This window comes from Anabrus simplex, chromosome 5 (assembly GCF_040414725.1).
Source record: "Anabrus simplex isolate iqAnaSimp1 chromosome 5, ASM4041472v1, whole genome shotgun sequence".
In the NCBI taxonomy this organism is placed as follows: domain Eukaryota; kingdom Metazoa; phylum Arthropoda; class Insecta; order Orthoptera; family Tettigoniidae; genus Anabrus; species Anabrus simplex.
The window spans coordinates 454,229,819-454,256,915 of record NC_090269.1 but is presented as its reverse complement, the minus strand read 5'-3'; the positions used below and the strand labels follow the sequence as shown (position 1 = coordinate 454,256,915).

The window sequence follows — 27,097 nt, the reverse complement described above, 5'->3', positions numbered from 1 at the left end:
TCTCTAGATGAACTATTACCTCCAATCAAGGGACGGGAACCGTATGTGATACGTGCAGCTGGATATAAACACACGAGAAAATCACGCCCGTATCCCGCACGGGCATAGTGTTGAAAGTGTTAAGAGGGTTTTTAAAGTTTAGCATGGATAAGTTTGTTAATAGCAAACCATAAGTGTAAGTTCTAGAACAATGTTATCAATATTTATAGCTGGAGATGTTCAAGATATGAACAAAACATGTCCTATGTTTTAAGAACTAAGCAATAACATAAGGATGAGATCCTAATTTTATAATTGCTTTTAATGTACTGAATAGGTGGCAATCAAAGTTTTATTGTTCTCCTTTTTGGTAAAATTTGACGAGAAGAAGAGATAGACACACCTTATGACACCCAGGACTTGTTCAGTTGGTTTTCAAGGGAAGTGTAGGCGGTAAGAACGGTAGGGGTAGACCAAGGTACGAATATGACAAGCAGATGTAGGATGCAATACTTACATAGAAATGGAAAGGTTAGCACAGGAGTGCTGCATCAAACCAATCTATGGACTGATGACTCCAACTCACATGCTGGTCGCTGTAGCTTACCTGCTGGCCTACTTTCTTATTTAATATTATACCATCTCCAGCACTTCTCCGGTTTGATTTTCTGTTGAAAATTCTGTAGTCACCTGACCAAAAATCCTCCTCTTCCTGCCAAGGTACTTCATTTATGCCAACTACATCTAACTTTAGTCTACCCATCTCCCTTTTCAGACTCTCTAATCTACCACAACGATTCAAGCTTCAAATATTCCATGCTCTGACTCGCAGAATGTGTATCCATCTTCCTGATGATCGCCTCCTCACGTGCAGTCCCCACCCGGAGATCCGAATGGGGGACTAGTTTACCTCTGGAGTATTTTACCCGGGAGGAAGCCATCATCGGTACATCATTCATACAGAGAGAGCTGCATGTCCTCGGGAGTTAGTTACGGCTGTAGTTTCCCGTTGCTTTCAGCCGTGTAGCAGTATCAACACAGCTAGCCATGTTGAGTATTATTACAAGGCCATGTGAGTCAATCATCTACACTGCCGCCCTTGTAACTTCCGAAAAACTGCTACTCCCCTTTCGACGAACCCTTCATTAGTCTGGTCTCTCAACAGATACCCATCCGATATGGTTGCACCTGTGGCTCGGCTATCTACTTCATTGGGACACTCAAGCCTCCCCACCGCGGCAAGGTCACATGGTTTGCAGAGGAGGTAGAGAGGATAGAGTGTGACAAATAGAAATTGCATATTCATCGAGTACTCTGCCAAATGAACTACTGATCTGATGTATGGTTTACTCCAAACTCAAGTTTTGTAGAAAAATTAGTTTGTACTTCCTTTTTTTCTTCATTACTTGTCATTGTTTTTTACTCCCATTGTATGATGATCAAATAATATTTATTCAAAACAACCTTTGAAATTACCCACCTTCTCAATACGATTTTTCTTCACAAATAGAATTTTTACACTAACATCGATTCAGTTGTTGGGACATGTTTAGCCCTCTTTTACGGCATCATAGCCAGTTTCTCGACTAAAAATTTTCAATTACAACCAGAAATCTGATTACAATATTTTTAAAAATTCTTAAACTATTTAGTTCATGTTATTTTAAAATTTCTTGTTTAACAATACATAAAAGTACCCATTTGACTACAATGACTACAGTAAAACCTCGTTAATTCGAAGTCGTTGGAACTAAAAAACTGGACTTTGAATTACGTGATTTCGAATTAACCGCCGATTCGCAATTGAGAAGTACCAAGCCTTGCCGCGTTACAAAATATTCTAATGCCCATTACTGTACAAGTTAACCTTGATTCACAGTTAAACCTTTCAAATGCCGTAGGGAAAAAATTCCTAAATGTATCTAACAAGGTGCATTTATTGAAATAATGCTCTTGGATAACGCCATATACTGTCAAACGTAACCTCACACCCGGGAAAAATAAAACACGATTCAAAGACAAGGAGTACGGTAATCTACTGTATATATGCACGACGCAATTTAAGCAAATATGTTATAACCTACTTGATTTAAGTGCAGTATAAAGCACTTGCACAGGGGAGCCAACAAGGCTGTCCAAATTGGAAACACATTACACCAACAAAACAAACTTTAAAAACCCAGACATATATGGGAAACACATGGCACCAACAAAACAAACATTAAAAACCCAGACATACATTTTAAACAAATATAAAGAATAATAGATAACTATGTACAGAACCTGAATAGTTCACAAATGTTTAATGATCCAGTAGGGCTTTGTCGTCACACATTTGGCTTATTGCCTTTTAAAGAAAGAGTGTATGAGAGGTTGCTTCATCTTTTTTTTTTTCTAAACACTAGCTACGAACTGCTCCATATGGGCCATAGCCTTAATTGTAGCGTCCTCAGCATCACTAGCACTTATCACTGAATCCAACACGGCAAGAGCGGCAAGTACATCATTCTTTGACGGAATAGTTGCCGCCTGCGCCGTATCTTCGTCGTGTTCAACATCAGCTGTAGCTGCATCTCCCTCTCGCGTCACGTGATCACAGCTGATCATCATGGCGGGATCCCGCTCTTCTGAAGTAGTCTCCGCATGGTCTATGGCGATGTATTCGGAGAAAGTCATACCGACATCGGACTTTTGCCGTAACTCCTCCCATTCATCTTCATTGTCGTCGTCTTCTTCTTCTTCTTTTTCTACTTCATCTAACGAACCAAAACCACACTTGACGAAGCAGTTCTTGATGGTCAATGAAGGAACAGAGTCCCAGGCAACTGTCACACTCCGCATTGCATCAATTACATTCCACTTGCGTATTTCTCCCGCCGGAATATTTCTAGCAACTTCCCGGATAAAGTAACGCACCAGTCCCTTTCTTTAGGCACGTTTCACAGATGAAATTATGCCTTGGTCTAGGAGCTGCAAGTAGTTCGTAGTGTTGGCCGGCAGAAAAAAAAGATGCACGTTTTAAAATGAGATTATATTTGTGTGCAGCGCACTGATCCAACAACAGAAGTATTTTCCTGTCCTGGCATGCCATTTTGCGCTCAAGGCATACCAGCCACTCCTCAAAAATTTTGCCTGTCATCCAGGAATTCTTAGACGACTTATATTTGCACGGAAAGTGCCTGATGCCTTTAAAACATCGCGGTTTCTCGAACTTGTCTATGATGAGGGGAGGAAGTCTCTCGCTTCCGTCCGCATTGCAACACAGAAGGACTGTGACCAAATACAGTAGAGATAATACGCGACACTGAGCGAGATATCGAGGGACAGCTACTAGAGCTCACTCTAGCGGATAGACCTGAACGGTACTGATTCTCTCATAAGAGCACGTGTATTTGTGTGTGAAGTTTTTGGTGCTATTTATGCGTTTTCAGTGAGTTGACATAAATAAATAGTAGTGTGTGTCATTCCTTGATATCTCCTCTCAACATGAGGGGAAAGGTATGTGCTGTGTTTGGCTGCAGTAATTACGAAGTAGAGAAAATGCGCGGTCGTTCTTCAGGTTCCCTTGTGACAAGGAAATGTAAGTAATATTGTGTTTGCATATATATTCTTCCATTGACAGAGATTTTTATAGTACTTCATAATCTTCTGACCTGCTCGACCCATATTTTAACTGGCTTAAAATGTAATACGCATATTTTATTGTATAGTGCAGCAGTTAACCTTCAATACCGATGTGTTGTTGTAGGTGTGATCTGTGGGTTTTGTAATGTCACAGAAGTGATTTGGATAAGGTGTACAAGAAAGAAGGGGCATTACGCTTATGTAAGAATTATAAGATCTGTTCAGATCATTTCCAGGCCAGCGACTTTAAAAATCCTCGACTATACAGCCAAGGGTATGTTACATTTTTACTCTAATTGTATGTAAATATTCCTCAAAACATCACTATCGACAACATTTTCACACTTTTCTTTCTTTTATCCCTCTTCTCAGATTAAGGCTGGGATTTTATAAGAATTCCTGTGGGACTAAATTCCGGCACCTCGGCGTCTCCAAAAACCGTAAAAGAGTAGTTAGTGAGACGTAAAACAAATAACATTATTATTAAATGTTAATTCATTGCATCATATGTGTAAGGAATATCTTTCTGTTAGTAGGCTTCATGTTAAGAGGAAAATTGTCCAGCTTTTAAATGTTAATTCAATGCATCATGTGTGTAAGGAATGTGCCGATATTTTTATTGACAAGTGTCTTAATGTGATGATACAACGTTTTTAAATGAGAAAAAAGACAAATCCAACCGTAAGAGTTCAGGCAGGAATGCTAAAGCTAAAAAAATAATGCATAACTGAAAGATCAAGCCATTTCACACCAGTCCATTTCACTTCTTGTTTATATGTCTAATTTCAGTCTTTGAATAATAACCTTTTAAATATTTCTTCATTCATTTATCCAGAATTGCTTTAGCAACTTTGAAGTTAATATCTCAATAACACTTTCTTCCTAGACGTAATTTATTTATCCATTTCCGTATATACATTTCCAATTATATTTGAATTTAGCGCGATTTGTTCAGGTCAAGTCACTAGGAGCGCCACCGTTGAATTGTCTCCCATTTTAGCAAGGCGAAATCCATAAATGTCGCGTATTATCCCTACTGTATTTGCTGTGACCCTATCCTTGTAAGATTTCCCGCCATGGCACTTCTCTCCCTTAAAACCCTAAGTCCGTTTGGGCTCGGCATTAAAAAACAATGCAGTCTCATCGGCATTGAAGATATTGTTTGGTGCATACGAATTGATTATGTGAGCCACGTTTTCTCGCCAACTGTCTGTATCACTAGTGTTCACCGATTCGACTTCCCCGCACACTGCCTGCCACGTAATATTGTCCCATTCCTTAAAACGCTGAATCCACCCGTTCGAACACTGAAATTCAAGACCCATCTTCAGCGCCAGTTCATTCGCCTTCCCCTTAATAATCTCGCCATCTACTGGGATACTGTTTGCCCGAACATGCCGAAACCACTCGATCAATTGTACTTCCAAATCGGAGTGTTTAGCTCCTCGAATACGCATTCGCTTTGCTGTATTTACACCCTGCATTTTCTGAGGTTCTATGCTCTCACGATTTTTTAAAAACGTTGAAAGTGTGGACACAGGCATTCCAAATTCTTTAGCAATTTCAGTTTTCGTCTTTTGTCCTTTAAGAAGATGTACAATATTATAGGGAAGGATCCACCTTTCAATACTCCGTACTAAGTTGAACTAAAAAGTAGTTACAACCTGTTTATTGGGATCGGTTTCAACACATTTCAAGTGTCATCATCAGCCAATTAGCGAAGATCTTAAAACAACTTTCTTGCTGAGTGTCTTTGAAGAATACTGACACGTAGCCATCGCAACACAAAAAAAGGAACACATGTGCCCTAAACTAAAATATTGTAACAATAAACTAAAACACAGTATTAATAAAATATAACAACTTCGAAGTTTATAACTGCACACTAAAACTGTAAATAAAATGAGTAACTAGAAGAATACAAATGAACTATGATTTCACTAGAACTTGGCAACTCTGAAGCATGCTGTAGACACACCAAACTCAAAGTGAAAGTGCAGAAAGATACACGTTCCGGAAGATGCGTTCTATCGTGGCGCAGAGAATTTTAAATTCAAATTACGCCGTAAAGTATTATTTTTAACGAATTGAAGGACAATTTTGAATTTAAAGTCTGAATTTCAATACTGGGACCGATGTTCTTCGAATTACGAATTACAAGTTATAAATCTTATTTTCCAACCGTATTGGAGTTCAAAGTATCAAATTATTATAATTAATGAACCACCTTTCCAATACACAAAATCCTTATATTTAGGATGAAACCATTTAATCACAAATTGGACATGTTTCACTCAACTTTGTGAGCATCATCAGCAATAGTTAACATAAATCATTGGTGGGTCAGGGATCTGATCCTGGTGTATATCACAAAGAATGTCTAATATACATTGATAAAAATATATAAATTTAACACTTTAAAAATAATCAATAAGATTATTTATGTCTATTAAAACAAAAATTTTAATCATTCAAATTGTTTAAAATGTAAAACGGAATGGATGGCTGAAATGTTAAAAATAGTATATGGTAATTAGATGTTCTTAAAAATCGTTGTCCAACATATCTACGCTCGATTATATTAGACTGTTTATGATAAAATCAGTTTTTCATATCAGGGTGAGTTCTTATTATAGACTATGTTGCTGTTTTTTAAGAATAAACATGATGAGAAACGCTAAAATCGCACATGATAGTTGAAAAACGAGTTCACTGGTGATAAAATGTCGTCTAGATCGGCGTAATTTAGCCTTTATGGGACTCCTTGCGTTGTAATTTCTGCCATTATTTTATGCAGTAATATGTTGAAATTGTTCTTCTAACGGAAAAATGCTGATCTATTATATCACTGGTGGTAAAATGTCGTCTAAATCGGCGTAATTTAGCCTTTATGGGACTCCTTGCGTTGTAATTTCTGCCATTATTTTATGCAGTAATATGCTGAAATTGTTCTTCTAACGGAAAAATGCTGATCTATTATATGAAATTGATCGAATGTATCCTGAAAAAGAAAAAGGGGGGAAAATATGAGTGTCGTCTATTGGAAAATTTAAAGAGTGTAGCACTTTAAGGAGATGATAACGGAAAGCACTTACCCGTGTGTGAACTGGTCCCTCGGTTATTTTCTTAGGTTTGACGGTAACTGGCTTACTGCTGCGTGTGTTGTACGAATGCGGTCGCAGAGACGGGGAAGGTAGCGGTGAGGGGAAGGGAGGTGGGGCTTTGCGCGAGTTGTCGGCCAATGGGGAGGATGCAATGGTAGGAAGCGTTGTGGGAGTGGCTACTGTTGTTGCTGATGCTATGGGAGGATTAAAAGCATGTTTATAATGGAAAATCTTAAGGAAATTATTAGCATTAATTCCGAATTTAGCAATTAATTTGGGGATTTGTTCAATTATGGGGCTGTTAATATCCGATACTTCATTTAAATTATTATCCTTATTGAAGTATTGGTCCAAGGAAATGTAAACATTTTCATACCCGGTCATTAGACTGCTTTTATTTACGTATTTGAGTATTTGCATATCTTGATCGATAGTACTGAAATTATGCCCTGTGTCTCTCATATGAATACTCATAGCGGAATGCTTTCTGTGTTTCAGGGCATTATAATGTTCTAAATATCTTATTCGAAAACTGCGGCCAGTTTGCCCTATATAAGAAAAATTGCACTGTGTGCATTTGAGTCTATATATTCCCGAGTTTGAGTATTTGTCGTAAATTGTATTGACGGAATTAGAATTGAAAAAGATATTACGATTGGTGTTATAGGTTCAGTATGCGATGTTAATATTATGCTTATTTAATGGTTTAGTCACATTATAAATAGCTGGGTTGGTGAAAGTAAAAATAGCGAAATTTGTTATTTTGGTTTTTACGGGAACTAGTGTAGTTGAATTCTTTAGTTTAATTTTACCTATGATTCTGGTGATCATTTCAGGTTTAAAACCATTCGTCATGGCTAGTTCTTTGATGAAACGTATTTCTTTTTCTCGATTAGCTTTAGAAAGGGGAATGTACATGGCCCTGTGAATCAAGTTGTAAAATGTAGCTTGCTTATGGGAATGAGGGTGCAAGGAATCGCTTTTTATTGTTATAGGGGCGGCAGATGGTTTCCTGTAAATTTGGTAAGTGAACTCATCTTTATCTCTAGTCAAGGTTAAATCTAGAAAATTTAGGGAGTTGTTGATCTCGTCCTCTTTAGTAAACTGAATACTAGGGTTAAGGTTGTTAAGAAGCCTGAGTACGCTGTCACTATTATTCAGTTGTTTATCTATGATTACGAATGTATCATCCACAAATCTCTGCCATAGATTTACGCCGTTAATTTTATCAATTATTAATTTGGTTTCCATATCGTCCATAAAGATGATTCACAGGGCCATGAACATTCCCCTTTCTAAAGCTAATCGAGAAAAAGAAATACGTTTCATCAAAGAACTAGCCATGACGAATGGTTTTAAACCTGAAATGATCACCAGAATCATAGGTAAAATTAAACTAAAGAATTCAACTACACTAGTTCCCGAAAAAACCAAAATAACAAATTTCGCTATTTTTACTTTCACCAACCCAGCTATTTATAATGTCACTAAACCATTAAATAAGCATAATATTAACATCGCATACCGAACCTATAACACCAATCGTAATATCTTTTTCAATTCTAATTCCGTCAATACAATTTACGACAAATACTCAAACTCGGGAATATATAGACTCAAATGCACACAGTGCAATTTTTCTTATATAGGGCAAACTGGCCGCAGTTTTCGAATAAGATATTTAGAACATTATAATGCCCTGAAACACAGAAAGCATTCCGCTATGAGTATTCATATGAGAGACACAGGGCATAATTTCAGTACTATCGATCAAGATATGCAAATACTCAAATACGTAAATAAAAGCAGTCTAATGACCGGGTATGAAAATGTTTACATTTCCTTGGACCAATACTTCAATAAGGATAATAATTTGAATGAAGTATCGGATATTAACAGCCCCATAATTGAACAAATCCCCAAATTAATTGCTAAATTCGGAATTAATGCTAATAATTTCCTTAAGATTTTCCATTATAAACATGCTTTTAATCCTCCCGTAGCATCAGCAACAACAGTAGCCACTCCCACAACGCTTCCTACCATTGCATCCTCCCCATTGGCCGACAACTCGCGCAAAGCCCCACCTCCCTTCCCCTCACCGCTACCTTCCCCGTCTCTGCGACCGCATTCGTACAACACACGCAGCAGTAAGCCAGTTACCGTCAAACCTAAGAAAATAACCGAGGGACCAGTTCGCACACGGGTAAGTGCTTTCCGTTATCATCTCCTTAAAGTGCTATACTCTTTAAATTTTCCAATAGACGACACTCATATTTTCCCCCCTTTTTCTTTTTCAGGATACATTCGATCAATTTCATATAATAGATCAGCATTTTTCCGTTAGAAGAACAATTTCAGCATATTACTGCATAAAATAATGGCAGAAATTACAACGCAAGGAGTCCCATAAAGGCTAAATTACGCCGATTTAGACGACATTTTATCACCAGTGATATAATAGATCAGCATTTTTCCGTTAGAAGAACAATTTCAACATATTACTGCATAAAATAATGGCAGAAATTACAACGCAAGGAGTCCCATAAAGGCTAAATTACGCCGATCTAGACGACATTTTATCACCAGTGAACTCGTTTTTCAACTATCATGTGCGATTTTAGCGTTTCTCATCATGTTTATTCTTAAAAAACAGCAACATAGTCTATAATAAGAACTCACCCTGATATGAAAAACTGATTTTATCATAAACAGTCTAATATAATCGAGCGTAGATATGTTGGACAATGATTTTTAAGAACATCTAATTACCATATACTATTTTTAACATTTCAGCCATCCATTCCGTTTTACATTTTAAACAATTTGAATGATTAAAATTTTTGTTTTAATAGACATAAATAATCTTATTGATTATTTTTAAAGTGTTAAATTTATATATTTTTATCAATGTATATTAGACATTCTTTGTGATATACACCAGGATCAGATCCCTGACCCACCAATGATTTATGTTAACTATTGCTGATGATGCTCACAAAGTTGAGTGAAACATGTCCAATTTGTGATTAAATGGTTTCATCCTAAATATAAGGATTTTGTGTATTGGAAAGGTGGTTCATTAATTATAATAATTTGATAATTACGAATTATCCATATTTCGAATTAAACAATTTAAATAACACGAATAGCCGTACCTCGTGTTTCGGGGAACGAGAGATTCTTCGAATTACGCGGCATTTTGAATTAACCGATTTCGAATTATCGAGGTTCTACTGTGAAGAAAAATGCATTGAGACAATGTTAATCTTTAAATAAATGTTCTGGGATACACATACTAACTATGAATATAATACTGTTGAATCGCCTGGATAGTTAATTAAATTCAGTCTAATTGTCTATTAATACAGTGGTTCTTTCTTGGGCACACATTCTTGATGATACACTATAAAGTGTATGTACGAAAACTTTTTAAGGTGTTCTAATGGCTCCACTTCTGTTAACTCTTATTGAGGGAACATACCTAAAATGGATATCCCTATACTTAAAATATGGTCAAAAGTTCCACATTTACAACACTATACAAAAATGTATTTAATTATTTAAATAACATTTACAATAATGGGACAGGTTTCAGCTATCTTGTAGACATCATCAGCTGAACAAAGGACAAGGACAAAAACACATCTGCATCAGTTAAAATGCTGGAATGTTCCTAGCACAACACTTGAAAATTAAAATACATGAGACGGTTCAATAAAATTGGAAATAGAGTCCTTTTTAACGTGATGATGCTGTGTTGATGGAGCATAAAGTTTAGTCCCAGTAGAATGAAGAGTGAGGGTTCCAGTACAATGACGATGTTAATAATTCTTGATTTTAAAAAAGTAGGCAGAATATCTGGAATAAGTGGAATGCGTTAGAACGAGAATGACGGCTATTATTAGTGTTAAAAGTAGGTAAGTTTTTGAAGCATCTTGTAATACAAAAGAATGACTGAAAATAAAATGGGGCACATCTGATTGCTTACCTTCCTGCCTACCCAAGAAAGGCCAGCTCAGCGTGTGTAAATGTTTATGATTGACTGGGGGCAAACTGTGGAGGCCGTGAGTGATGGAAGCTGATATGAGGGGAGAGTAGGGGAAGGCTGGAACCAATAGGCGGGGAGCGACTGCGTGGAGGTTTGTTACGAGGCTTCACGAAATAGAAACTGTTGAGTAATGCCTCGAAAATTAGGTTCACAGTTTCTGAAATTTCATTTAATTTGTAAGCAGGATTGCATTCTTGGTGTATATTAATAAAGATGCTTTCTAAATGGTTGAATAAATTGGCCTTGTTATACAAATAAAGAATTTTTAAGCCCTGCTCTGGAGGTGAAGGAATGATTGGACTCTGTTATATGAGTGCTCATGGCGGAATATTTTTGTGTTTGGCAGCGTTGACATGTTATTTATATCTAATTGAAAAGCTTCTTCCGGTTTGCCCAATGAGCTTGTATTTCATTAGGAAAGAAATTCCGTGAACACTTCAAAACGGGATGTTGTAGATGTTTTACTAGCTGTGAAGCCTGACCTTGGACCAGTGTCAAAGTCTGAGCTTGCTGGGAATTGGGAGTGTCAAGTAGTGAAAGTCAACCCTCAACCTGGTTGTGCTGTCTTCATTGTGTGTTGCTACCTGCCTCCAGATGATGTGAACGACCAGCTTAGCGACCTACAGCAAACATTGAGAAACATTACATCTGTTCTCAACTCACGGGACACTGTTATTGTGTGCGGTGATTTTAACATGAGCCAATTAGCTTGGAAAACTGACGAGTCATCGAAAGTACAACACATTATCAAACAGAGAAGCGAGGAGGTACTTTTATTTCCAGAAATTATTAATGAATTCGATCTCAGTCAGATTTGTGATTTTCCTTCTAGTACTGATCATTTTCTAGACTTAATTTTAGTCTCAAACAAATTACTTCGGAATAGAGAGTGCGTCAAAACTCAAAATGTAATTCACTCTGATCACCAAGCCATTGAAATCTTCCTGCCCATGCCAAGGACATTTCGCTTCAAAGCGCAATACAAAGTCATATTTGCATGGTAGAAAGCTGATTTTTCTTTAATGAGGAACCTTTTATCCCTGTGCCCCTCGGATATGATTAAAGAGTCCCACTCTGTGGATGAAGCTATGAGCACTTTTCATGACTTACTATATGCGGTCATAAAAGACAGCGTACCATTTCGAAAGATTAACATCAGAAAATATCCTTCTTGGTACGACTCAGAACTAGTCCAGAAACTGAACGAAAAAGAAAGGGCGAGAAGGAAATACAAAAGATCAGACCATGTGCAGTTTTCCACATTACGAAGTGAACATAAAAAACAGCAGCTACGTTAAGTCGGTAGAAGATGACGAGAATGATCTGATAGTCACGAAAGCAGACAAGGGCAATGCTACAGTAATTATGAACAAAGAGACCTATGTGCAGAAAAATCAAAACATTTTTTCGTAAAAATCATTTAAACTGATTAAGAAAGATCCAACTAATAAATTCAAAAGAACTTAAAACAAATATTGAAACAAACATCGTTCGTTCTCAGTGAATACGATTCTCAGAAACTAATCAACATGAACCCCAGTATCCCTACAGCCAAAGCATTGCCTGAAGTCCATAAGACCCATAGTTAACTATTGGAACAGCCCAACTTACAAGACTTCCAAATTTACCCACAAATTTTTAAAGTTTTTACTAGAACTCTTGTTACGTATGAGTGTGTTGAATTTGTTGTCTAGCATGGTCTGTTTTTTGGAAATAACATTTTCTATTTTTGTAAATGCAAATATCTGAAAAGAATCCCATTCTAAAGGGGTTAGGGTGGACTAAGCAAACAGATGTGCTTCACATAAATTAGTGTTCAGTAGAGATTTTTTCCTATACAGAAACTTAATTTCATTTCCAATCCATAGTGAATTGGACTTAAACTGGGTCTTTCTGAGCCAAAAAGAAGTATTGTTCTTGTTTTGATTAAACTTCAAGAAATTAGGTACAAGTTCATCATGTAAACATTTCTTCAAAAAAGCAATGCCCTTGCCTATTTTTGAGAACGAAGAATTATCTACAACCTGTATAAAAATCAGTCTGCAGTGATAAGAATCGAGGGCTTTGAAAAAGAAGCAGCAATCCAGAAAGGAGTGAGGCAAGGCTGCAGTTTGTCCCCTCTCCTTTTCAATGTTTACATAGAACAGGCAGTAAAGGAAATCAAAGAGAAATTTGGAAAGGGAATCACAGTCCAAGGAGAGGAAATCAAAACCTTGAGATTTGCCGATGATATTGTTATTTTATCTGAGACTGCAGAAGATCTCGAGAAGTTGCTGAATGGTATGGATGAAGTCTTAGGTAAGGAGTACAAGATGAAAATAAATAAGTCCAAAACAAAAGTAATGGAGTGCAGTTGAACGAAGGCAGGTGATGTAGGGAATATTAGATTAGGAAACAAAGTCTTAAAGGAAGTAGATGAATATTGTTATTTGGGTAGTAAAATAACCAACGATGGCAGAAGTAAGGAGGACATAAAATGCAGACTAGCACAAGCAAGGAAGAGCTTTCTTAAGAAAAGAAATTTGCTCACTTCAAACATTGATATCGGAATTAGAAAGATGTTTTTGAAGACTTTTGTGTGGAGCGTGGCATTGTATGGAAGTGAAACATGGACGATAACTAGCTCAGAAAGAAAGAGAATAGAAGCTTTTGAAATGTGGTGTTACAGAAGAATGCTGAAGGTGAGATGGATAGATCGAATCACGAATGAAGAGATACTGAATCGAATTGGTGAGAGGAGATCGATTTGGCTAAATTTGACGAGAAGAAGAGATAGAATGATAGGACACATCTTAAGACACCCAGGACTTGTTCAGTTGGTTTTTGAAGGAAGTGTAGGTGGCAAGAACGGTAGGGGTAGACCAAGGTATGAATATGACAAACAGATTAGAGCAGATGTAGGATGCAATAGCTACGTAGAAATGAAAAGGTTAGCACAGGATAGGGTGGCATGGAGAGCTGCATCAAACCAGTCTATGGACTGATGACTCAAACAACAACAATCTTGTAATTCAAATAGGTGTTAGCTTTATTTGCCTGGTTAGCATAATCATTTTTATTTATTTATTTATTTATTTATTTATTTATTATGCCTTTGTAGGTGGCGAAGTTAGGGCTCTTGGTTCTCTCTTACACTTAACCACTGTAGTGATACATCATTGAGAGCAGAGTTTGAGTACATATTATATAGTAAATAACAACCTACACAAAAATACATTACACTTTTCTAACTCACATTCATACGATCATTCATTCTTTCCAGTCATACAAGTTAGTCAGCTGCATTCAGCAGGTAGTCTCGGCAAGCAGTCTTAAATTTAAGTAATGAGGTGGAATTTCTGACACTGACAGGCAGAGAATTCCAAAGTCTAGAACCCGCCACAACAAAGGAATTGCTGTACATAGAGGAGCGGTGGACAGGAATAGAAAGGGAGGAACCAGAGCGGGTATTACTGCAGTGAAAGGAGGACAAATACTTAAGCTGGGAAGAAATGTATAGGGGTCTGTCTTCAGAGAGCAGTCTGTATATCTGTATCAGTATGTGATACATCCATCGTTTGTCAGGTTTCAGCCATGACATAGTGTGATAGTATGGGGTAACATGTGTGTCATAACTCAGACTGTATATAAATCTAAGGCAACAATTAAGCGCTCGCTGAAGTTTCGAAGTCTGCTCTTTTGTTGCATCTACCAGAATGACGTCACAGTAGTCGAGGACGGGAAGCACTAGCGTTTGTATGAGTTTGACTCTCACATTCCAAGGTAAAATATCATTGTTTCTTTTAACTGAATGAAGTATCGAAAATATTTTTTTACACACATTCTTAATATATTCACGCCAATTTAAAGTTTCGTTCATTGTCACTCCTAGATTTCTCACAGTATAACTGGAGGGATAGTTTTGTATCTTAGTGTGGCCAACAATTTTTGAGAGCCAATAATGATCGCTTGCGTCTTGGAGGGATTAAGAAGGAGGGAATTTTTCAAGGAGTAAGTGTTAAGTCGCTGAAGGTCAGCACTGATGCCTGCTATGGCATGCGGCAAATCACAGGTCTTACAGTGACAGTAAATTTGTAAGTCATCTGCATAAAGATGGTAGCTACAATTCTTTAAATTAGAGGAAATGTCGTTTATATACAAAATAAAGAGCAATGGGCCTAAAACACTACCCTGCGGCGTGCCTTCCTTCCTGGTTAGCCAGTGAGAGGTTTGATCAAAGGTTATGATTCGTTGCGCGCGATTTTTTAGGTACGATGTAAAGAAATTAATAGTTCGTTCATCGAAGTAGTAAGATTGCATCTTGTTTAATAGAGCCTGGATGTTTATAGTGTCAAATGCGCTACTGAAATTGACGAGAGTAAGTATTGTCACCAGTCGTTGGTCCATTGCGTGCCATATGTCATCAGTCACTTTGAGCAGGGCAGTTGCTGTGCTGTGTCCCTTCTTGAAGCCAGATTGCAATGGGTCTAGGAGAGAATGGTTATTTAAGTATTCCAACACCTGCTCATGAACCAGACGCTCGAGTGCTTTGGAAATCGCTGGTAAGATAGAAATTAGTCTGTAGTCGGATGGCAGGGAGGGTCAGGTTTCTTAAACACAGGGATAACATTAGCTAGTTTCCATAGTGCAAGAAAGGTTCCGTTTTTAAGGCAGTAGTTGAAAATGTCGGTAATAATTGGTAAAGCAGCACCAATAATGTTGTGTAAGAAAGTTAAACATCCACTCCTCTGGCTTTTGATTTGATAGAATATAATACTTTTTTAACTTTATTAGCAGTAACAGGGTGGAATGTAAAATGTTGTTGGCCAGGTAAAGGGTTCATAACGGAGTTGGGTTCTGAGTGTGGGGAATTTAGTATATTAGGGGGTGTTCTTTCTTCAGTAAAATACTCATTTAACTTATCTAGTGGTATGTCTGTCACATGGGGTTGTTGTCGAGGTCTCCCTATGCCTAAGGAACGAAGCGTGTTCCAAGCACTGCCAGAATTCATGTTTGCAGTCATGTTTTGCAAATATGTAAATTTACAGTTTCTAATGAACTGTTTAACTCTATTTCTAAGCACCCGATAATTTTCGAAGTCACTTTGGTCACAAGTTCGTTTGAAGCGTCGGTAAAGTGTATCGCGGTGGGCCATCATGTTTTTTATTTCATTATTTAGCCAGGGACAAGATGGGCAAGTAACTTCTATCTGTCACTTAGGGGCGTGCTTATCGTACAGAGTTATTACAAGGGAGTTGAACTCGTCTACTTTTGCGTCTATATCGTCCAATAGGAGTATGTCATTGCAGGGTAGATTGTAAACGTCAAGTCTTAACTCCATATCAATGCCTTTTGTGTTTCTGGAAATAACATACTTAGGTTTATATTTTGGCATTCGGAGGGAGTAGGATAGGTAGATAAGGTCATGAGTGGAGATGGCTGGGACTGGAATCTGGCCTGAGTTATAACTTTGTTTGGGTTATTTGTCACAATGTGGTCAATGAGCGTGTGTGTTTCGTAGTTTTCTGTGTAAGTATGATTAGTAGGCTCTAAACGGAGGATGGTCACATCACAGGAAGAAAATATGTCAAATTGTTTAGTTTCGTGCGTTTTAGTAAGCAGGTTAATGTTCAAGTCACCTATGGCAATAATATGCTCGTAGCTAGGCAGTAGGTCAAGTAAGCGAAATTCGAATTCAGTCATATTTGTTATTTTGGGTGGCTTGTATACAATAACTATACGGAGTTTCTGTTGGTTCATAATGACTTCAACAAACATGAATTCTGGCCCTAGCTGTGCATTGTTAGATGATACACATATCACCCGGCTTTTTAAATCGTTTCTGCAGTACAAGGCAACCCCACATCCTCTTTTGCCATCGGATCTATCATGACGTAAGAGGGAATACCGGTCAAGCTGTACCATACCAGAGGGTATGCTCGGTGTAAGCCAGCTTTCGCTAATAGCAAAAATATGGATATTATTTTCCCTCATTATGGCTTGAATTTCATCGAAGTGCGCTACCAAGGAGAGTGCGTTGACATGGCAACACTGTAAACAGTTGGTGGAGGGAGATAATGCCTGTTTGAGGAGCAAGCCGGTGGTGAGAGGTGACGGGGTGAGAGGGGGAATGTTGCCAAGGTCAGTGTCAGGTACAGAGCTCTGGATCAGCTGAATAACGGAATGTTAACGAAATAGTAGAACAGAAATAGCATGCAACTTACCTCGACATCCTGATAAATGTTTACACTGACTACCACTAACACACACACAGACACACACATAATACACTTACAAAAACACTTATGAATAACAAGCAGATGCACTATCGAGCTGTGCTGTTCCATTTTAATTGTCACAGTTAACTCGCAGATTTTTTATGTTATCCAGTTCCGCAACAGTGGTGATGGATCTTTTCGTCCCATTAGGCAGGTGAATTACGATGCGTCCGTCTTGGGTCCATACGTGGGATGGCCCGAAGTGATCCCTAGCCAGGTTTAGTATGCACTTTCGGGTTTTGGTGAGGGACTCTGTGATGAGTACCTTTGTACCCTTCAGGAGCCGCTTCGCCTTCCACACTCAGTCACGTTCGTGGTAACGGGTAAATTTAACTATTATTGGGCGCCTGCCTGTAGATACCACGTCAGCTGCTAAGCGCTGAGGCTGCCCAATCCTGTGGCACCGGTCGAAGCTCTCCATCGTGAAGTCCACGTTCAACTTCGTTCGGAAGGTTTCCCTCACTTTTTCGTAAATGTCCTCCCGCGGTTCCTCGGAGACTCCATGGATTAGGAGGCAGTTTCTACGGCTGTACTGCTCTCCTTCATCAATAAGTGCTTCTTGATGGTCGAGCTGCCGTGCTAACTTGCACAGCTCTTCTTTCAGCACGGCAAGTTCGGAGGGGATGGCGCCTCGGAAGTCTCGAAAATCCTGACTCAGCGAGTCTAGGGACTCTTCCCTGGGGTTGGCAGAGCTGGTTAACAACTGAAGGCGCGTCTCAAAGTCCTTCATCGTTGCTTCAAAAGCATTAATGCGCTTATTAACTTTCTGGACGGACATATCTGTTGTTATTTATGTCCAACTCGAACCACACTTTACAAGATCGCTTAGTACACACTTGCAGGACAAATATGCTACCAGTTATGTGGCTTCTGCGAGATATAGACAGAGCACTGTTACGCGTACGTTACAGTGGATGCCATGACCTCTCTCTAGCCCCATGACCATGGCATAAAATGAATTTCATTATAAAGCCTGTATTGTCGTACATATACTTAAAAGGTATGGTCAAATGTTCCACCTTTACAATACTATTAAAAACATTATTTAATTATTTAATTAACATTTAAAATAATGGAACATGTTTCTTCTAGACATCAGCTGAAAAGTTTTAAGATTAAGAACAAAGAACAAGAACAAAACCACATTAAAATAAATCCTATCCATTCCCTTATTTTAAAAGTTATTTAAATAATTAAATAATTTTTTTTATAGTACTGTAAAGGTGGAACATTCAACCATATCTTTTATGTATATGTACGACAATACAGGCTTTATAATGAAATTCATTTTATGCAAGGATATCCCTATATACACTGCCAGCTTGAATTAGTCAACTATTTACAAATTCAAACTGACAGCATATTAAGGATATCCTTTTTACGTATGTTTTCTCAATAAAAGTTTACAGAAGTTAGAACATCCTAAAAAGTTACTGTACATAAATAAGAATACGTGTCCAAGGAAGAACCACCATATTAATAGACAATAAGACTGAATTTAAATAATTACCCAAGTGATTGAACAGTGTGTATCGCACAAAAAGATTAACATTGTCGCAGTGCATTCTTCTTTACATAAGTAATTATTCTAGTCAAATGGGTACTTTTATGTATTGTAAACAAGAAATCTTAAAATAACATGAAATAAATAGTTTTAAAATGTTATGATCAGAATTCTGGTGGTAACTGAAGATTTTGAGTTGAGAAACTGGCTGATGATGCCCTAAATGAGGGCAAAACATGTCCCAACAACTGAATTGATGTTAATGTAAAGATTATATTTGTAAAGAAAAACTAATTTTATTGAAACGGTGGACACCTTCAAATATTGTTTTGAATAAATATTAAAAGACAACTCAATATGGCCCAAGAAAACGAGATTTATAACATGTAATTTTATTATGTTTACAGAAAAACTGTATTTTAGAAATGAGTAATAAATAAATGATTACATTGAAAATGCATGTAGTGGGTTCAACCACCTACAGCCAATTCCTTCCACTTCCTCACCCAATTTCATTCACCATCACTCATTTCATATTCATTATCTTCCCAACTGAGGTTGGCATCCAGCCATAAAAATATGATCTCATTTCATCCCCGACCCCACATTGGGCTAAGGGGACAAAATGCATTCCATTAATAGTATCAGCAAAAACCGATTCGCCTGGTCATAAAAATTCGGCAGTGAAAAGGTTAAACGTAAGTTGCATGTTTCAGTTGATTAGATAATTAGAAACAACAGCACTACTGTTTACTGCACAGCACAGCGGTAGTGTTGCCAATGCCATCTGTGCGCTGGTCCACAGCAACTCAGGGAGAGTGCACACTTTTCCTTCTACACACCACAGTAATACTTTCAGAAAAATTTAAGACAGAATAGGGACATGGCAGAATATGGGCTCAGTGTGTTGGTACATACACCTCAGACCTCCTGCACACTACATAAGACAAAAGGAAGATACCCAAGCTCATAGGCAAAATCCAGATAGGATAAGGCAGGAGTAGAGGTGATAAAACCACCTGCCACATTCAACACAGCTAGCTGCCATACAGCAATTAGCATAAGATTTTTGAACTGCTTGAAGAAAATATGAAGCTTGGGTATAAAAACGTTGGCAATCTCATGCTACTGAGGACTTACTGAAATCTCTTTAGCAGTTTTTTCACAATCTCCACTGTCAGAAAACAGGTTTTTAAATAATTAGCTTACCTCAAATGTTTGTCCTGTCTCCACCACCTCCGATTTGGGTTCTTCATTCAAATGTGTTATCTCTGGTACATGTTCATAGTTGTCCTGTGGAACAGTTAATATATTAGGCACATTCACTTCGAAACTTTATTATTGTTTTCGAGGAAAGTTTCTACAAATGGAACATCCTTAACTACATGTTGGTACTAGTCTTCGAGGAGGAGGCAGCTCAGCCTCATGTAGAACATTTACTGGCACGTAAAACAACTCCTGTGGGACTAAATTCTGGCACCTCAGCATCTCCAAAAACTGTAAAGGTAGTCAGTGGGATGTAAAGCAAATTACATTATTATTATTATTATTATTATTATTATTATTATTATTATTATTATTATTATTATTCATGTTTGTGGGTTACTGTAGTCACGTCCTAGTTCGTGAACCATGCGCAACGGCTGAGTGGCCTAGTAAGTGGTTCTGAGAGTCGGGATACCAGTTGCTATGCAATGGGAGTGGGCATCTCGGACATATTCTGAGTCGTGGCCCTCCTTGTGCTCAGGCGGCTAGGACTATACAATTCACCGGCGGTCCATAACCCGTTAGAGGAGAGATCATCACTTGGACTATGTGCAAGTAGGGCAGCATCCTGCTTCATGAATTTACCGAGCTCAGAACACTTTAAGCAAGCCTCGGACCTATGGGAGTAATGGAGTCCCACTCCCATTTGACAGGCAAGGGACTCCTTGGAAACAACTTGGCGAACGAAATGGAATTCGATGGGGAGCTATCAATATTAATGGGGCTTATGGAAAAAAGAAGGTAGAACTGGCTGGGTCAGCAAAGACGATGCATCTGGATGTGCTAGGAGTAAGTGATATTCGGGTAAGGGGAGATAATGAGGAAGAGATAGGAGATTATAAAGTGTACTTGACGGGTGTTAGAAAGGGAAGGGCAGAGTCTGGGGTTGGGCTCTTTATCAGGAATACCATTGCACGCAACATAGTTTCTGTTAGGCACGTAAATGAGCGAATGTTGTGGGTAGATTTGTCAGTGGGAGGAATTAGGGCAAGAATTGTGTCCGTGTATTCACCATGTGAGGGTGCAGATGAGGATGAAGTTGACAAGTTTTATGAAGCATTGAGTGACATCGTGGTCAGGGTCAACAGCAAAGATAGAATAGTGCTAATGGGCGATTTCAATGCGAGAGTTAGGAATAAAACTGAAGGATACGAAAGAGTGATTGGTAAATGTGGGGAAGATATGGAAGCTAATGGGAATGGGAAGCGTTTGTTGGACTTCTGTGCTAGTATGGGTTTAGCTGTTACGAATACATTCTTCAAGCATAAGGCTATTCACCGCTACACATGGGAGGCTAGGGGTACCAGATCCATAATAGACTATATCTTAACAGACTTCGAATTCAGGAAATCTGTTAGGAATGTACGCGTTTTTCGTGAATTTTTCGATGATACAGACCACTATCTGATCTGTAGTGAACTAAGTATCTCTAAGCCTAGGGTAGAGAAAGTGAAATCTGCCTGCAAACGAATAAGGGTAGAAAGTCTCCAGGATGAGGAAATTAGACAGAAGTACATGGATATGATTAGCGAGAAGTTTCGAACAGTAGACAGTAAGCAGTTTCAGGATATAGAAAGTGAATGGGTGGCATACAGGGATGCTGTAATAGAAACAGCAAGGGAATGCCTAGGAACAACTGTGTGTAAAGATGGGAAAAGGCGAACATCTTGGTGGAATGATGAAGTGAGAGAAGTCAGTAAACGTAAAAAGAAGGCTTATTAGAAATGGCTCCAAACAAAGGCCAAGGCAGACAGGGATTGGTACGTAGATGAAAGAAACAGAGCGAAACAAATAGTTGTTGAATCCAAAAAGAAGTCATGGGAAGATTTTGGTAATAACCTAGAAAGGCTAGGTCAAGCAGCAGGGAAACCTTTCTGGACAGTAATAAAGAATCTTAGGAAGGGAGGGAAGAAGGAAATGAACAGTGTTTTGAGTAATTCAGGTGAACTCATAATAGATCCCAGGGAATCACTGGAGAGGTGGAGGGAATATTTTGAACATCTTCTCAATGTAAAAGGAAATCATCATGGTGGTGTTGCAAACAGCCAAGCTCATGGGGATGAGGAACAGGATGTTGGTGAAATTATGCTTGAGGAAGTGGAAAGGATGGTAAGAAACCTCCATTGTCATAAGGCAGCAGGATTAGATGAAATTAGACCTGAAATGGTGAAGTACAGTGGTAAGGCAGGGATGAAATGGCTTCATAGAGTAGTAAAATTAGCGTGGAGTGTTGGTAAGGTACCTTCAGATTGGACAAAAGCAGTAATTGCACCTATATATAAGCAAGGGAACAGGAAGGATTGCAACAACTATCGAGGTATCTCATTGATTAGTATACCAGGCAAAGTATTCACTGGCATCTTGGAAGGGAGGGTGCGATCAGTCGTTGAGAGGAAGTTGGATGAAAACCAGTGTGGTTTCAGACCGCAGAGAGGCTGTCGGGATCAGATTTTCAGTATGCGCCAGGTAATTGAAAAATGCTACGAGAGGAATAGGCAGTTGTGTTTATGTTTCGTAGATCTAGAGAAAGCATATGACAGGGTACCGAGGGAAAAGATGTTCGAAATACTGGGGGACTATGGAACTAAAGGTAGATTATTAAAATCAATCATAGGCTTTTATGTTGACAATTGGGCTTCAGTGAGAATTGATGGTAGAATGAGTTCTTGGTTCAGGGTACTTACAGGAGTTAGACAAGGCTGTAATCTTTCACCTTTGCTGTTCGTAGTTTACATGGATCATCTGCTGAAAGGTATAAAATGGCAGGGAGGGATTTAGGTAGGTGGAAATGTAGTAAGCAGTTTGGCCTATGCTGACGACTTGGTCTTAATGGCAGATTGTGCCGAAAGCCTGCAGTCTAATATCTTGGAACTTGAAAATAGGTGCAATGAGTATGGTATGAAAATTAGCCTCTTGAAGACTAAATTGATGTCGGTAGGTAAGAAATTCAACAGAATTGAATGTCAGATTGGTGATACAAAGCTAGAACAGGTCGATAATTTCAAGTATTTAGGTTGTGTGTCCTCCCAGGGTGGTAATATAGTAAGCGAGATTGAATCAAGGTGTAGTAAAGCTAATGCAGTGAGCTCGCAGTTGCGATCAGCAGTATTCTGTAAGAAGGAAGTCAGCTCCCAGACGAAACTATCTTTACACCGGTCTGTTTTCAGACCAACTTTGCTTTACGGGAGCGAAAGCTGGGTGGACTCAGGATATCTTATTCATAAGTTAGAAGTAACAGACATGAAAGTAGCGAGAATGATTGCTGGTGCAAACAGGTGGGAACAATGGCAGGAGGGTACTCGGAATGAGGAGATAACGGCTAATTTAGGAATGAACTTGATGGATGAAGCTGTTCGCATAAACCGGCTTCGGTGGTGGGGTCATGTGAGGCGAATGGAGAAGGATAGGTTACCTAGGAGAATAATGGACTGTGTTATGGTGTGTAAGAGAAGTAGAGGGAGACCAAGACGACGATGGTTAGACTCAGTTTCTAACGATTTAAAGATACGCGGTATAGAACTAAATGAGGCCACAACACTAGTTGCAAATCGAGGATTGTGGCGACGTTTAGTAAATTCTCAGAGGCTTGCAGACTGAACGCTGAAAGGCATATCAGTCTACAGTATAATGATAATGTATGTATGTATGTATGTAATTATTATTATTATTATTATTATTATTATTATTATTATTATTATTATTATTATTATATTATTATTATTGATAATTATTCTGCTCATCCTATGCAAACAAATTGTGAAAAATGAGAATTTCAAAATTAATTTTGGATGCAGTACTGCCAAGATGCAACACAATAACAAATAAACTAATAAAATGTGAACTTGTACAATTCATATTCCTCCAACATCTAATGCAAATACAAATGAAAAAGTTACAATTTGTGCTTTTTATTGAAGGATGTCCCTTCTTCCCTCCGCCTTAGGACCGCGTATGGACTCCTCTGGCATCGTTCACACTGTGTGCCATCCTTGTGACCACTTCATTGACATCATCTTGGGAAAGGAGGTCGCATTCCAATGGGGCTAATCTAATGAGATATGGAATTGTCTGTGGAGAAAATGGACAATCAAAAACAGTTGTTCTCAACCTGTCTCTTACATGTTCAAAGCAGTTAATATCTGGTGAATTAAGTGGTCAATTCATATGGAAGATGCCTGAATCGCTGATGAAGTCCTTCACTGATGCACCTCAATGAGGCCAAGCATTGTTATCAACAAAAATTACTTTAGCATCGTATTCATCTCTGAAGGGCTATACAAATGGTTGAAGAATTCCATTGGTATACCACTGGACAGTTAACGTCCCTCGAATTGGTATCAATAGTCTACGAAGGCCTTGCATAATCCCAGCCCACTTCTAAATACATACTCTTCTTGAGAGCAAGAAGTATTTCAAAATGTGCCTGATTGAATGCATTATACTTCTTAAGATCTTCCGGAGAGTATTTAAGAGGGGATCGCTCAAAGCAAACAGGACAAAAAAAGGCGAAAACTACAGAGCAGCGTGGAAATAGTGCTCTCAAAGTTGTAACCAGTACAGCAGAAGAAGGCGGATACCTGAAAAAAGACAACAGAGAAGTCATCCAGAGAGCAGTGAGTGAGATAAAAAGACTTTTTTTAGAAATGAAATATGTACTAAAAGGAAGGGAGAGCTCTCTCTCAAAACACAAGGGAAATGAGGTTAGGGAAACAAAAACCCTACACAAGAGGAAAGATGGCAGCTCATGGAGACAAGTGGCACAATCAATAGAGCCAGCAAATGGAACAGAAGCTCTATACAAGGGAGAAGATAGCAGCTCCGAGAGACAAGTGGCGCCATCTACCAGGCCACTGCATGAAACAGTACGCGAGGGTGAGGATAATTATCAGCCCAGAGAAACAAGAAAGGATCCCTACCAAGCAGACGCACAGTATAACAATCTGCAACCAGCACCCACTGCCACCAAGCAGAGCTGAGCAGAACAAAGAAGGCGACAGAGAGACAAACAGAACCCCATACCTACCGTTGCGAAGTGGAGAAGAGTGGAACAAGGAAGGCGACTGAGAGAAACTACACAAGAGAGCAGCACAAAACTGCTCTCCACACACAAATGACATCACAGAAGTGAGCATTATAGGAAAAGTAAATGAAGAGATACAACAATTACTTGAAGACGTAAAATGCATAATCGGAGAGGAACTAAAAATAAAGGGGCACACTTCAGTAGAGCGAGCAGAACACACAACAGATGAGACAAACGATACATCACATGAAGAAGAGGAGAGAAAGGAAACATTCACACAAGTGGTAAAAAGAGGACACCTAAGATAAACAACAGTTGGGACAAGACAAACAACCGGAGGAAAATATAAACTACAGGCGGCCAGGAAAATAGCATGGCTCTGTATAGGAAAGCTACACAAATCCACCACACCAGAGATGGTAACTGGAAAAACGATATCGACGGTGATATACAAGTGGAAGAAACAAAGCATACAGAATCGGAATAGTGTTTAAACACTACAAGATCGCAGTGGACCCAAGAAAGTAATTGTACGGCCATTTCGTTTCTCAGGGCAAACCACAAATGACACAGTATAAGAACCAGGAATAAGGAGTGGAAATAAAGACGCTACTATGGAATATTAAAGGCCTAAGGAATGCAATCAACATGATACCAGAAGAAATCTTCGACGAATACAACATAGCAACACTCATAGAAACATTACTAAAACAAGCCGATGGAGCACAGATAACTTCTACGCAGCGCACTCGTAAGCAAGCCAGGGGAAAAGAGGCAGGCCAAAAGGAGGAACAAGGTTAGCACCGTTCAAGATATTGCGAAACACAAAAAACATAGCACACTACCAAATGCCTAATTCCAGCTAGAATACAAGGCAAAAGAAATCCAAGAGATCAACCAGTCCTTAAGCAAGACGAACAAGCCGGACGTGATAATAATGGGAGACCTGAACTGCAGAATTGACGTTCCCAAACAGAAACCGAGAACTGTAATCAGGTACATAGAAAATGAAGGACTGACTCTGGTAAACAAAGGGGAAGAATACATATATCTCAGACCAAATGGGCCAGGCTGAGTGGCTCAGACAGTTAAGGTGCTGGCCTTCTAACCCCAACTTGGCAGGTTCGATCCTGGCTCAGTCCGGTGGTATTTGAAGGTGCTCAAATACGACAACCTCGTGTCGGTAGATATACTGGCACGTAAAAGAACTCCAGCGGGACTAAATTCCAGCACCTCGGCGTCTCCGAAGATTGTAAAAGTAGCTAGTGCGAAGTAAAGCAAAATAACATCATTATTATTATTATTAGACCAAATGGGGCTAGTACAACTGATCTCGTGTTCACAGTGACAAGACCCACCAGGAGATAAGAAGAGACACCATCATATATGTAAAAGACCCACAACAAGGAAACAAACAAACCATTAAGGGAAATCAACAAGGACAAACTAAAGTCCATATCGAACAGAGATTGACTTAATTTGACTTAATTCCTGTTGTTCCTTGTGGAACATAGGGCATCAACAAAGCACCTCCATCTGAACCTGTTGCCAGCCAACCTCTTCACCTCTCTCTCTTCTTCCATTGCCCCCATGTGTACAGATCTTTGCCTTCCTCTCCCCCTTTTCCCTCTGGGTTCCAATCCAGTGCCTCTCTCTCTCAATGGCTTCATTCTCTTTCCTCAACGTATGCCCTATCCATTTCCATTTCCGCCACTTTATCTGTGTGGTCATCTCGGTTTCACCCGTCCTTCTCCATAGTTCACGACAGGAGATTACTTCTGGCCAGTAGATGTTTAGGATCTTCCTTAAACAGCGGTTGACAAAGGTCTGCAACTTGGAGGTAATCACTTTTGTCAATTCGGAAAATGCGAAGTTTGGTCCTAGTAGATATTTTGTTATTCTCCCATACCGGATAGAGCCGAACAAAGGCACCATTTGCTTTTTGTATACGTTGAGAAACATCCTGTACTGCTCCTCCATCTTTGGTAACTACACTGCCCAAGTAGGTGAGATTACAAAACAATAAATTAGATTGTACAAGATCCACCTTTTCAATACAAGATGTGTCGTTTGTTAAAATTACAACCTCGTTTATTTATGGTACCGGTTCCAACATCCATGGACGTCATTATCAGCCAATTAGGGTCATTACACAACGATACATATTAAAGTTAAAACACACAAAATTGACCCTCATAATTAAACTTGTCTATAACAAGTTAAAATACAAAGCATCTTTATGCTAAATGTCCAGATTTGAATATGTAATTTCTACAAGTTTGACAACTT

General features: G+C 38.8%; 1 protein-coding gene across 2 annotated transcripts in view; it reads right to left on the bottom strand.

Moving 5' to 3' along the window:
• The window catches only part of LOC136875119 (zinc finger protein 782), a 183,997-nt gene that overhangs the window by 83,256 nt on the left and 73,644 nt on the right, over positions 1-27,097 (bottom strand). For both annotated transcript variants that reach the window (XM_067148860.2, XM_067148859.2), the window contains exon 4: positions 19,729-19,812. In XM_067148860.2, the coding sequence (XP_067004961.2) occupies positions 19,729-19,812 (84 nt within the window). The remainder of the gene's footprint in view (positions 1-19,728; positions 19,813-27,097) is intronic.